This window comes from Sorex araneus, chromosome 2 (genome assembly GCF_027595985.1).
Source record: "Sorex araneus isolate mSorAra2 chromosome 2, mSorAra2.pri, whole genome shotgun sequence".
In the NCBI taxonomy this organism is placed as follows: Eukaryota; Metazoa; Chordata; class Mammalia; order Eulipotyphla; family Soricidae; genus Sorex; species Sorex araneus.
In genome coordinates, this window is record NC_073303.1 from 322,674,986 (window position 1) to 322,688,444 (window position 13,459).

Consider the following 13,459-nt stretch of genomic DNA (forward strand, 5'->3'; position numbering starts at 1 on the left):
AGTGACAGTGCTACCTGAATAATATTCTGAATCTGTTCTAAATGTGGAGATTTTCTTTAAAATTTATTTTTTTTAAATAGGGATTTATGGAGAGCTGCGAGACATGAAAATGTAGAAAAAAAAGTTTTAAAGTGTGACTTTGTTTTTCCCTGGAAGCAAGGGAAGTCAAGGGTAGCATCTTGTCATCACATTCCACCTCCAACCCTCACCCTTACCACGTACACACCCACTTCTGGGCAGAGCTCAGACAGATTTTCCCTGGAGTTGGGGACTCTCTTACCTCTGAGTTTGGAGAGAGCAGTAGCCTGATGATCTTGAATGCATTGTGCTTTCAGACCCCGATGATATATTTTTTGCAATGCCTTAGTAGGGCTTCAGGAGGTTGGATGATTATACTGTATTTATTTATTTATTTGCTTTTTGGGTCACAGCTGGTGGTGCTCAGCGGTTATGGTTACTCCTACCTCTGCACTCAGGAATTACTCCTTGTGGTGCTCTGGGATCCTATGGGATGTGGAAATCAAACTGGGTGGGCCACGTGCAAGGCAAATGCCCTCCCCACTGTACTATCTGGCCCAAGGATGGTTGTCTTTAAAGAATTCCTGAAATATGGATTCTTAATTTCTTTGCATATGACTCACAAAGCAGAAGGCTTATAGCCAGAAAGAAAAAGATTTTTCTTTAGAGATTTTCTTTTTTAGAATTTTTAGATTTCTTTAAAGATTTTTTTCTTTAAAGATTTTTCTTTAAAGAATTCCTGAGATATGGCTCTTAATTTCTTTGCATATGACTCACAAAGCAGAGGCTTATTGTCAGAAAGAAAAAGAAAAAGACCCATTCCCCTAAACCCAGGACATGAGACATGAGTTAATCTTAGGATAGCTAACTAAATTTCTTATTCTTTTACTCTTACTCAGTAGAGCTTATCCATTGGCTGAATAAATTCATAAAGCCATATCCTCGATGTACGTTGGTTATGTGTGTGTGCATGTGTGTTTGGAGTTCAGATTCAAAATTCTGTTTTTTATTATTTATATTGGTGCTACCACTATATTTGTATTCTGTTCATTTTTGTTATTTATAAAAATTATTTTAAATTTTCCACCATAATTAACTACTATGAACCCCAACCTCACAATGAATCCATGTTCATGTTCTTTGGGGTCTTGGTCAATCAGAAGGGGCCCAGAAGGCAGCCCTGGAGTCACTTGCTCCAGTGAGCTCGCCTGCCCTTCCAGAAAAGCCTTTTGGCTCAGAAACACGGACCGCCACCTAATGACAACATTCCAACTGAAGCAGAATTATCAACAAAGAAACTTAAGCATTATCCTCATTTAATGTGTTCAGGAAATGAAGCAGGGATGCATTTCAGCTGCTTCTGAAGACCAGTGCTGACTCCATCATTTCCTGTTTGCAGAGTGAAGTTTTATAGGAAAGCAATAATTAACTCTTATGATTATCAGTCAATTACTATACAATACAATTTATGAATTTAGTGCTAGGTGAGTGCTTACTCGCAATAATTATTGAAATAAAAATAGCTTTATTTTTGCCAATGACATCAGGAAAAAGCAAAATATGAGCTAACACAAACCTTTACCTTTTGTAACTGTGGACTTTTTAATGAAAATAGTTCTTGATTACTTCAAGCTCTCAGAAAATGATTATACCAATAATGTTAAAAAAGGATTGTTAATTTTTTTAAATTGCTGAAAAAGTTTTGTATGCTTCCAGCTCTTACATGTATGAAACTGGAAATATTGTTCCTCAAGCCATGACACTTGAAATGCTACATTTGCTTTCAGAAAACTTCTTTTTAATTTTTTAAAGTTACATTCCTGATTGAACTGGAGCAAAAGCACAGTGGGTAGAGTGTTTGCCTTGCATGCAGCCGATGGGAATCGGGTTTGATTCCTCCATCTCTCTTGGAGAGCCCAGCAAGCTACCAAGATATCTCACCCACATGGCAGAGCCTGGAAAGCTCCCCATGACATATTTGATATGCCAAAAACAGTAACAACAAGTCTCACAATGGAGACATTACTGGTGCCCGCTCGAGCAAATCGATGGACAACAGGACAATAGTGCTACAGTGCTACATTCCTGATTGAGTTTCAGTCAATTGTACAATGTTCCAACACCAGTACCGTAACCAATGTCCACTTCCCTCCATAGTATCTCTGCTTTCCATCCCACCCCACAGCCTGGTCTTGATCTGACTTTGATCTGACTACCAACCCCACTTTGAGGCACTGTGGTTTACAATGCTGTTACTGATCTGGTATCGTGCATATCACTTTATCTCCATTCATCATTCAGTCCTAGTCCAGAGGTGTGACCACTTTTCTTTATCATTGCTGTAATAGATCTTTCCCTGATCTGTTACTCCCACCACCATCAACGGCAAGTTTCCCACTAGGGAGCAGTTCTCCAGCTCTTTGTTTCTACTGCCTTTGACTTCTGACTCAATGGTTAGCTTCAAGAAAAATAAACAGTTCTATAGGCTTGTTCATGCAGGAGGCCCAGGGTTTATCCCTGGGACCACATGTCCCCTGAGCACCAACCAGGGTGACCCAGGGCACCACTAGGTGTGGTCCAAAAGGAAAGGGAAAAGGAAAAGGAAAGGGGAAGGGAAAGGGAGAGGGGAAGGAGAGGAAAAGAAGAAAGGAAGGGGAGGGGAGGGAAAAAAGAAAGATAGATAGAAAAGAGAGAGAGAGAAATAGAAAGAGGGGAGAGTGAGAGAGAGCTGAGCAAGAGAGAGAGAAAAAAACTCATGCTTCTGCTTTGGTAAGAGAAAGGCATAGTTTGGAAAACATTTGAACTTAAGCATTCTACATGAAATTTGGTGTTGAGCATAGAGAATAGAAATTACAATATGTTTTTTCAAATTAATTTTGACAGGACTCCCCATTAATTTTTGACATTAGGGCCCAGTCATATTTAGATCTTTATTAGAATGCTTTGTTGACCTACTACATTGCCACCACAATGGTTTTCTAAATAAACTTTGCCAGGTCTCAAGCTGATAAGTACGTCCTTACCTCTTTGCATAGGATGTTCTCTGATGGTTTGCATGTTAGGAAAAATACATTTAAAAAAAAATAAGGCTGTTACTTCAATATAAAAGCAAATGTTTAATAGATTTTCAGTGATGGAAAAACTGAATATTGTCTGTGCTGATTATATTGTTTCCTCTCATACAGGTTCAACCTGGGAGAAGACATTTCGGCAGATTGGCTTTGAAAGGTAAGCACGTGCCCACTTTTACCTACTAATGTTTTGTCTTTTATTGGTTAGAAATCAATAATATTGCCACCACCATTTTATTAACTGTGTGACTTACTCATTCTTTTGTCTTCTGAATCATGGTTGCTTTGTAAAATTGACTTTTGCCAGATAAAATTCTTTCCTGCACAGAATGGAAATGAAGATTACAGAGTCCTGTATGTCAAATTGCTTCCTAAGTGGGGAACCATCTAAAAAGTTAAGTTTTATTGTTAAAGAATTAAAGAAAATGAAGATGTAGTCTGAGCTGCTTCATCATTTCATCATCCTATTCAATTGCGTAGTTTTTACACAAGAAAATTTATTTATGTGATATCTACCCAACTATTAAAATAGATTAGCTCTATTTAAGTAACTGAGATCACTATCTGCCCTGGGATTTGAATGTCAGAGCGAGCACCAAACTGATCACTTCCTTATAGTATTTACATAGCTATTGAAAATGAGGAAACTAATTTTATTAGAAACAATGTTATGTTACAATGCATTATTTCTTCAATAGCAAGAAACAATAACTCATCCCCAGGCAACTGTACTAAAACTTCCTGTGCCATTTTTAACTGATTTAGGTTCATTTCTTTCCCTGCCTACACTTCCATTCTATGCATATGTATCATCACTGATGGTCTTTCAGTAAATTCTCATAGTTTATTTTTAAGGTTATTGAGTGGTTATTGGGTTAGTTAGTTAGTTGAAGTTAGTTCTTGTGGCCTAGATGGGAAGATTTCACCTGACAATTTAAAATGAAGAGTGGAAAATCACATGTACTTCTTTGGTGTGAAATCTTAACAAAATCGCCTTTCTCTTGATTCTTCCTTCTTACTAAAAGAAAAAAGCCAAATGGGAGGATATATTATATATATTTAGCATTTCTGATAAGTTTTTGCCACACTTGTTTCATCATTTATTGCTCAAAGCAACTTAATAAAAATCTTAGTTCTGAGTCATTTTATCTTCAGTATGTTAGTATATATTTCAGGGGGTAAATAGGCTTTCCTTCATAATCACAATGTCATTTAGCTAAATATAAATAGCAAATATGTCTTTGGCAATATTTAATATCTTTGGCAATATTTAATACCCAGTTAATATTCAGATATCCTGACTATTAAAAATGTAAGGGCAAGAGAGATAGTACAGCAGGTGGGTTCTTGCCTGGCACGTGACATCCAGGGTTTATCACTGGCAATTGATAAGGTCCCCTGAGTCTGCCAGGAATGCTCTTTGAGCACAGAACCAGGAGTAAACCTTGAGCTCTGCTGAGTGTGGCCTCCAAACAAACAAAAACATGTAGAAATTGGTTTAAATCAGAGCCCACACATTCCATTTCAGTCTCTTAATTCTCTTTTACATCCTCTCCTTCAATTCCCTATCAGCTCTATAGTTGATTTTTTGTATCATTAGTTCTAACCAGTCCAAGTTAATTTTCTGTAGAATGTCTCACATTCTTAATTTGTATGTTTGTGTCACTGCTCTTTATTTTGTCTTCATATTCATGTAAGCACAGATTGTTCCCTTTGAGTCACTAGAAACAGCTTCATGTTGAGTTCTCATCTTTCAACAAGCAAGGCCCATTGATTTTTTATTACTACTTTGTAGCACAAATTAAGTACCAAGACCTACTGATCTTTTATCATTTCTTTGTAGCACAAGTTAAGTATCAAATAAATCCATATCCCAGATATGGAGACAGTCATCCCTCCATCAAGCCCTCTTTCCATGGACAGAGGCACAATTTATACTATCTTATACTAGGGATTCTTATCAATTTTGGAGTAAACACTTCAGGTTTTACATGCCATACAGTTTATGTTGCACTATCTCCATTTTGTCATTGTAACAGAAAGCATCCATATAAAATGCATATGGGTAAATTCCAATAAAAATATATGTATTTGTTACAGATGGTTGTAAGGCTCGAGAAATAGTGTAGTGGGTATGGTGCTTGTTTAACATAACCAACTCGGATTTGATCCTCAAACAGACTATGATCCCTTGAGCACCAACAGGAGTGACTCGTAAGCACAGAGCCAGGATTATCACAAGAGTACAGTCACATGTGGCCCTAAAACCAAGCAAACAAAACTAAGCAGTGAATAGGTCTTGGCTGCTGACCATTATTTGTTACCCCACATCAATTATGGTTTTCATCTCACATGTAAAATAAAAAGTCAAGACTCTACCCACACGTACAAGTTGGTCTTATTAACCCACTTTCTGCTCTTTTCTTTTCTTTCCTTTGCTTTTTGAAATTGAATCACCGTGAAGTACACAGTTATGAAGTTTTCCATGATTGGGTTTCAAATGTAAAATGTTCCAACATTGATCCCTTTACCAGTGTATGTTCCCCACCACCAATGTCCCCACTTTCCTTTGTGACGTGACTTCCCCACAGCCTGTCTCTATGGCAAACACTTTCTTCCCCTACCCTGTCTCACTTGCTCACTCTCTCTTGCTTTCCTTTTGAACATTATGGTTTGCGATACAGTTACTAAAAGTTAATATATATATTATATTATATATATATCCCTTTATCTCCTTTAACTACTAGTTCTTGTCCAAAATTATCATTTATCATTTTCAACTATCATTACCTGATGGTTCTTTCTCTGTCCTAACTGCCTCTTTCCCAACTTGTAGTATGCTTCCAGCCAGTCCTCTTGGCCCTCGATTCTACTTCCCTTGGGTATTACTCTCATACTTTCTTTTTATTTTCTGGCTTTTTGTTTGGTGGTGAAGGGGGGGTCACACCGGCAAAGCTCAGGGGTTACTCCTGTCTCTGCACTCAGTAATCACTCCTGGCAGTGCTAGAGGAACCATATGGGATGCCAGGGATTGAACTTGGGTTAACTCTGTGCAAGGAAAAAGCCCTAACCATTGGACTATCCCTCCAGCCCCCATACTTTCAAGTAAAAGTTGGCTTATACTTAAACCACACTTAATTCTTGAGTTAGCAGTTTATTATTTTGTGTTATCTTAGTTTTCCTTTCTTGTAATTTTGAGTATCTAATCTCAAGTCATATGTGTTATTGGCTGTTTTCATTTTTATGACTATTTTGTATAAACTACACAGTATTAAGTACTCACTACAATGTCTCCCCCAAATTACTACACTTCTTAAAAAATATTCATATTTTCAAAATATTATTAAGGAATACTTCTGAATGTCTACAAATCAGCATGAATACCAAATACCATTCGATAATCAGCCTGACTTGTAGACATCATTTTAAAATCACATTCAATGTTTGCCCATAGTGTCTCATATTTCTCATTTAGGGAATGAGAGTATTCTCTGTATTGTATCATATGTCTTTAAATATAGAGCAGATATCAATCTTTGATGTCTCTGTGCATTTACAGCTACAAAGACTGTCTCAAACAACAGTGTTGTTAAATAAAATTTGTTTACCTCTTTCTCTCTTAAAGGGAATTCCAATCACATCTTAGATAAAACTATCTTGCTATTTAGAGCAATTGTAAAAGGCATTGATTCTTTCACTGTTATGTCTTGTGAAGCATGTACATCAATCTGTTTGCCAGTGTATTATTTTTAAGTGGTCCCATCTAAAGCAAAAGAAGGGACTGAGTTAGCTAAAGCTTCAAAGCTTCAGCCAAAAACAGGGAAGCTGTTCACTAATGTATATTTGTAACAAAACCAAAGACTTTGGGATCTGCTTACCAACTGCCCTCCTTACAAGAATACTTGCCATCTGATGGTATTCAGCCACTTCCTTTGTGGAAAGAATGTCATTACGTACATTGTCTCCAAATAAATACATCTTGTCAAAGTTTATTGGTCAGATTCTTCATGTGTAATGTCCACCTTGCAAACAATCAACTGTCCTGATTGGGGGAGTATGAGGAGTTTATTTTAGAACTTCATTATAGTGGTGTTGTAATATAGGAAGGAAATCTGGGAACTTGGGTTTGTCTTTAATATCAACTCTAATGCACCAATTCTCACTACTGGCATTACAATGTTACTATCTACCTAATAAAAGATGACTCCATAGTACTTTTTTTAATTTCTATTAGATAGAAAACCTATCTGTATCTAGTATGTTTTGATTTGAACAGAAAATTTGCCATTTTAAGCTTTTCTCTTATAAATATTTTCAAGGTACTGTCATTTATTAAAATAGATTAAGGTGAAGCAGGTCAGAATGGCTTCGCAAATTCAATCAAATGTTCTATCAAGTGTTTCATTTAGGGAATGATCCAAATTCTCAGTGACTTAATACAACAAATGTGTCTTTCACTTTTGCAAAATTTGAGGAAGGAGACAGAGAACTGAATAGACAGTTTCCTTCTATGTGGTATATCACTGGCTGGCTTCTAACTTGAGGTATATTTCTCTCAATGTGATTCTTCTGTTTGCTGAAATGTGAATGGAGAGCTTGAAGACTTGAGTACTGCGTAATAAACAAAGCCCCACTGAGAACTGCATTTCTCACTGTGCTCACAATTTATAGCCCAGAGTTAGTCACCTTGCTAACTGGCAGAAACAAAGAGGTGTCACTCTTCCTGCATGCAAAAAGGGACCAAGTAATAGAACTATCAGAAGGCTCCAGTAATATCTATCACAGGAAATGCTGAGCCAAGTTTGAGCACAGTTTTTGTTCCAGAGCTGTGCTTTTCATCCGAAAGAAAATATTTCTCGGAGTAAATAAGCTTGCGCATAGTAACCTGCCAACAGAAATACAAGTTCCTGGTTTCTGGGAAATACTATTACTGCCAATTTTAAAATAACATTTTTTTTTACGGATCTCTTGCCCCTTTTTACTTAAAAAAAGCAATAAAATTACTTTTAATAAATCTATGTAATCAGCACAGAACCTCAGATGGCACTATTAGCAATATTAAGGATGACTTTATGTGATGCTCTGCTTGCATTGTGAAAGGAAGTGCTTTTCTCGTTCAATGAATATTTAAAAATATATATTGTTCTGAAAAAAAGTCTGCTGTGTTAAAAAAAAAAGTGTTCTTAGGATTTTAGCCCAGTGTGAGCATAATTCAAAAGCATGGCTTTGCTTCTTGAAGAGTTTCAGAGCATCCAACAACCTGTTTGTTGGATGCATCTATTTCCTGGCAAATGTCCATCCACCATTCACACTTCAGACTTCTTGGTTTATTGCTTTTTGTGAAACTTTCCATAATGGCTTACTCCCTGGGCTCCTTCCTCATCTCCTAACACTTATTACATCTTAGATCTAGGTGCTGAGCATATTTCATGAGAGGTTTTGCTCTGTGTTTCTCCTCTGTTCAATGGAAGTGTGTGACACTGTGAGAAAGTGGCTGACCTGGAGGCCCCTCCCAGGACTCAGCTGGAGCTTGTTACCTGCTCAGGCACTTGGTAAATATCTATCTCACCTGCTCAGCTACACAGGCAGAAGGAAAAGTAACGATGAGATAGGAAAAAAGATATTCACAACAAGATTACATTAGCTGTTTTCATTTCTAAATACCTGAACAAATTGAGATGGAAAGGTAACAAAGGAAGAAAGAAAGATATTTGTATAAAAATGACATTAGTGATTCTCAATTGTGGGGATTGGGTTGTGTCTAACTTCAGGCACCAACTGAGTGTTTGTCACTTCTAGTCTGTTGGAGTTTACATAAATAGAATCATGTTGTATATACTAATTTTTGCCAAAATGCAACATTAATTCAGAAGAACATATGCACACCTATGTCCATTGCAGTGCTTAGTACAATAGTCATGATATTAAATAATCCAAATGCCCAATAATGGGTGAGTGGGTCAAAAATTCGAGATACAAAAATATAATGGAATACTATGCAGTTGTCTCATTTCTTATATTCACCACAATTAATTTGAAATTTATTCATGCTATATTGTGCACAGTAGTCACTGTCACTGTCACTGTCATCCCGTTGCTCATCGATTTGTTCGAGTGGGCACCAGTAATGTCTCTCATTGTGAGACTTACTGTTACTGTTTTTGGCATATCCAATACACCACGGGTAGCTTGCCAGGCTCTGCCATGCGGGCTTGATACTCTCGGTAGCTTCCCGGGCTCTCCGAGAGGGGCAGAGGAATGGAACGGGTTGGCCGTGTGAAAGGTGAGCGCCCTACCGCTGTGCTATCGCTCCAGCCCATGCACAGTAGTACATTATTTTATTTTTTGGTCACTAGGATAATTCTGTTTTATATATGTATATAAATGTGGCAGTTTTTCGCTATTGCAGTTCCTACAAACATAATATTTATGCATATACTTTCATTTCTCTGGCATCAAAATTTAGTCACTGTCACCCCGTTGCTCATTGATTTGTTCGAGCGGGCACCAGTAACGTCTCTCATTCAGAGACTTATTGTTACTGTTTTGGGCATATCCAATACGCACAGGTAGCTTGCCAGGCTCTGCCATGCGGGCTCCATACTGTCAGTAGCTTGCCGGGCTCTGAGAGGGGTGGTGGAATTGAACTCGGGTCGGCCAAGTGAAAGGTGAAAGCCCAACCGCTGTGCTATCGCTCTAGCCCCTAGGACTGATAAATCTTGATCACAAGGTAGATGAGTATTTAACTTTCTAAGAAACTGCAACTTCTCAAGAGAGTTGCAGCATTTTCTGTTCTATCCAGCAGTGCATTCAGATATTAGTTCAGCTATATCCTTGTTCACACTTGACAGAATCACAGTTTCTAATGTCTTCATAATGGCATCAAGTGTATTTAAAATATTTTAATACATTTTCTGGTAAAATTATGTCTTAACCAGACATAAATGCATAATTCTGTGGCACTTGAGTAAATTGACATTATTTAACTTACACAGTTTTGATGTGGAGACCCAGAGGACTTGGCATTTGCTTGCTTGTGGAAGAGTGAGCTTTTCAAAGAGCATGAGAACAGTCCTGCCACCTTTGCTTTTAAAAAATGCTACATAATAATATGGTCTTGTAACATTCCATAGGTTTCAGATTCTGCAGTTTATAATTGGCCGGCAAGCTACCGAGACTATCTCGCCCACATGGCAGAGCCTGGCAAGCTCTCCATGGCGCATTCAATATGCCAAAAACAGTAACAACAAGTCTCACAATGGAGACATTACTGGTACCCGCTTGAGCAAAATCGATGAGCAACAGGATGACAGTGACAGTGACAATTGGCCACTTCCATCCTGTTTCCCCATAATCTGTCCCTCTGTCCTCTGGTTATTATTTAGTTATCTTCTAAACTGAAGGTTTAGTTTAGTTTTATTTTATTCATGGGTTTTGTTTCTTTATGTACCACATACAAGTGAAAATACACTGTGCTTATCTTTCTTCTAATTTATTTCCCTAAATGTGAGGTGCTCATTATCTTAATGTGAGGCAGGACATTATCTTACTCATATCTGATTATCCTGATATCACAGCAGCTTACAGGAGGGTAGGGTGCCTGCAGGCAGTGAGCTTAATGAAGGACAGGGAGGAGGAGGATGTGGCTTGTCTTTCTGTGTGAGCAGTGACCTAATTCTGCCAACCTTATCAGCTGCTCTTTATTTATTTATTTTTTTTTGCTTTTTGGGTCACACCAGGGATGCACAGGGGTTACTCCTGGCTCTGCACTCAGGAATTACTCCTGGCGGTGCTCAGGGGGCCATATGGGATGCTGGGATTCGAACCCGGGTCGGTCCTGTGCAAGGCAAACGCCCTACCCACTGTGCTATCACTCTAGCCCCACAGCTGCTCTTTCTTAATCTCTTCTCAAGTTCCTGAGTCTACTGTGTTCTGATTTCAGTAGTGACTCTATGATGCCATCCCTATGATAAGATAGTGCTAGGAGGTTGTGGCCATATCGCTCTTGTTAATTGAGGTCCCCAGCACCTAAGTCCTTTAGAGGGCAAAGTGAAATAATTGGATAAAGGAAGAAATGAGAGAGAATAGAGCCTATATTAAAAAAAAAACAATCAGTGAAGTGGGGGCCGCTCCAGTGGTTAGGACGCTTGCCTTACATGGGACCAACCGGATTCCATCTCAGGCACCCCATGTGGTCCCCCCAAACCTGGAGTGGTCCCTGAAGTGAGCTCTGAGCACCACTGGGCATGGTCCCACAACAAAGCAAATCAGTAAATGAATCAGTAAAGGGTTAGGAAGTTCCTCTCAAAGGTCAAGAACCTCATTTCATTTTCTCTCCCCTGTTTCTTCAGGGCAGTTCAGCACAACCTCCACCTGCTCCAGAACTTTCCTTCATTCTACCAATCTCCCCTGCACAATGTCCAGTTGGTCTTCTAGTTGCCACTATTTGGAGAATCAAGCAGCCAGTTATGCTTCTAATCTTATATGTACTTGTGTTAGTATCTCATTCCTGTGCCATGCTTCAGAGAGGCATGTTTTTACATCTTATTGCATTTGGTGTAGTCCCAGGAATTTCACAAGAATAGGTATTTCTCAAGTGTTTGATAAATGAATGGCCTTTCACATGAATATTACCATTCCATGCTCTGCTGGCCCAGTGCCCTTTATGTAGACTGATTTTGCATTAATTTATTGTTTCTATTGACCTTTGCCCTTAGAGAATGAAATAGATTCTGTGAGAAATTTAACACTTTTCTTTTTATACTCTAAATTTGTATGTAACACTTCTCTTTTTATAAAAACACTTTTTTAAAAGTACTTTGTATGTAACTCACTGGCTTGTGACTGACATTTATCCTTATGTAATGCTATAAAACCAATAAGAAGGCTTTGGTTTTATGATATGCTTTCCACTGTCAAGAGTAATCTCTGTGGTGCTGGAGTGATAGCACAGCAGGTAGGGCATTTGCCTTGCATGCGGCTGACCCAGGTTCGATTCCCAGCATCCCATATGGTCCCCTGAGCACGGTCAGGAGTAATTCCTGAGTGCATGAGCCATAAGTAACCCCTGTGCACTGCCAGGTGTGACCCCCAAAAACAAACAAAGAAACAAACAAGCAAAAAACAAGAGTGATGTCTGCCAGAGGCAGAGAAGCACACTGGCCTCTGGAGTACATTCTGAGTCACACAGTTTAGGTCAGAAACCTGTGCTCTTGTTACAGGACAGAATATTATTTATAAGAAAAAGGAATACAGCCTCTCACGAGCTAGAATTCCCATTTTATGAAAGAACATACTAAAATCAGTGTGAACAGTTTTCTCAAAATCACAAGCCAACGTGTGTCAAAGGCAAGATGTCAGTTCAAGACTTTTGTGCTTCTTTTCCATTCACTCACAGTCCACCATGCCAGCATTTACGATGTGAAATATACTTATTGGACCTCTGCTGGGGTTGGAGGAAGGGGAGATACAGTCTTGATCTTATGCAAGTCTCATACACATGCATAGATAATGCAGTGTGTCACATGGTACCATTTAGCAAAAACATCTGAATATGTTTGATTTGAACAACTATCATGTGTTCTGTCCCATTATAATGATAACATAAATGAGAGAAAGGAAGGGTCAGTGTGTCATTGGGTGGGGAGGGGTTGAGAGAACTGGCTACCTAATTCCAGTAAGGGGGAGTTGGTGGACAGTGGAATTATTTGTGAAAGTGTAATCTCAGGAATTGTCTAAACAGAACTTTTGCTTATTTGAACTTTTGTTTTGTTTTGTTTTTCTCTTTTGGAAGACGTCTTGTGATGCTTGGTGGTCCTGACTTCATGCTCAGGGATTACTTCTGGCTGTGCTCAAAGGACTGTATATAGTTCCAGGGATCAAACTATGTCCACCTGTGTGCCAGACAAGTGCCATAACCCCTGTGCTATCTCTCAGGCCCATCAACAAAGCTTTTAAGAATTCATGCATCTTACCCCAAAATTGCTGCTGTGACTTTGGACAAACCCCAACAACATGGGGCCAAGTTTACCAACAATTAAATGGCCAAAAGTTAGGTATTTGGGAGACACACCCACAAACCACCTTCAGCTCATCTATATAAGCTCATTTGTTGGCTTAATTTCAGAGACCCATAAATCTCAAAAGAGATCAAAAGATGCAGTTAGGGCCTGTAATACAGAGGTAGGTGGGAACCCATGACTGAGAGCCCCAGGCTCGCTTGGATCAGGACTCGGCCTCCTCCCTAAAGGTCCCCAGGTTTCCAGTCACACCCACAAACTGCCCCTGGCACCATGTAATCTCATCAGTGGCCAAGACCCAGAGAATATAAACTAAAATTCCCAGAAGAGAAGGACACAGAATGCCCTGAC

The 13,459-nt window shown here is 38.8% G+C and overlaps 1 protein-coding gene across 3 annotated transcripts in view; it reads left to right on the top strand.

Moving 5' to 3' along the window:
- PIEZO2 (piezo type mechanosensitive ion channel component 2) overlaps window positions 1-13,459 on the top strand; it is a 455,202-nt gene that overhangs the window by 201,116 nt on the left and 240,627 nt on the right. For all 3 annotated transcript variants that reach the window (XM_055127104.1, XM_055127105.1, XM_012933496.2), the window contains exon 4: window positions 3,204-3,246. In XM_055127104.1, the coding sequence (XP_054983079.1) occupies window positions 3,204-3,246 (43 nt within the window). The remainder of the gene's footprint in view (window positions 1-3,203; window positions 3,247-13,459) is intronic.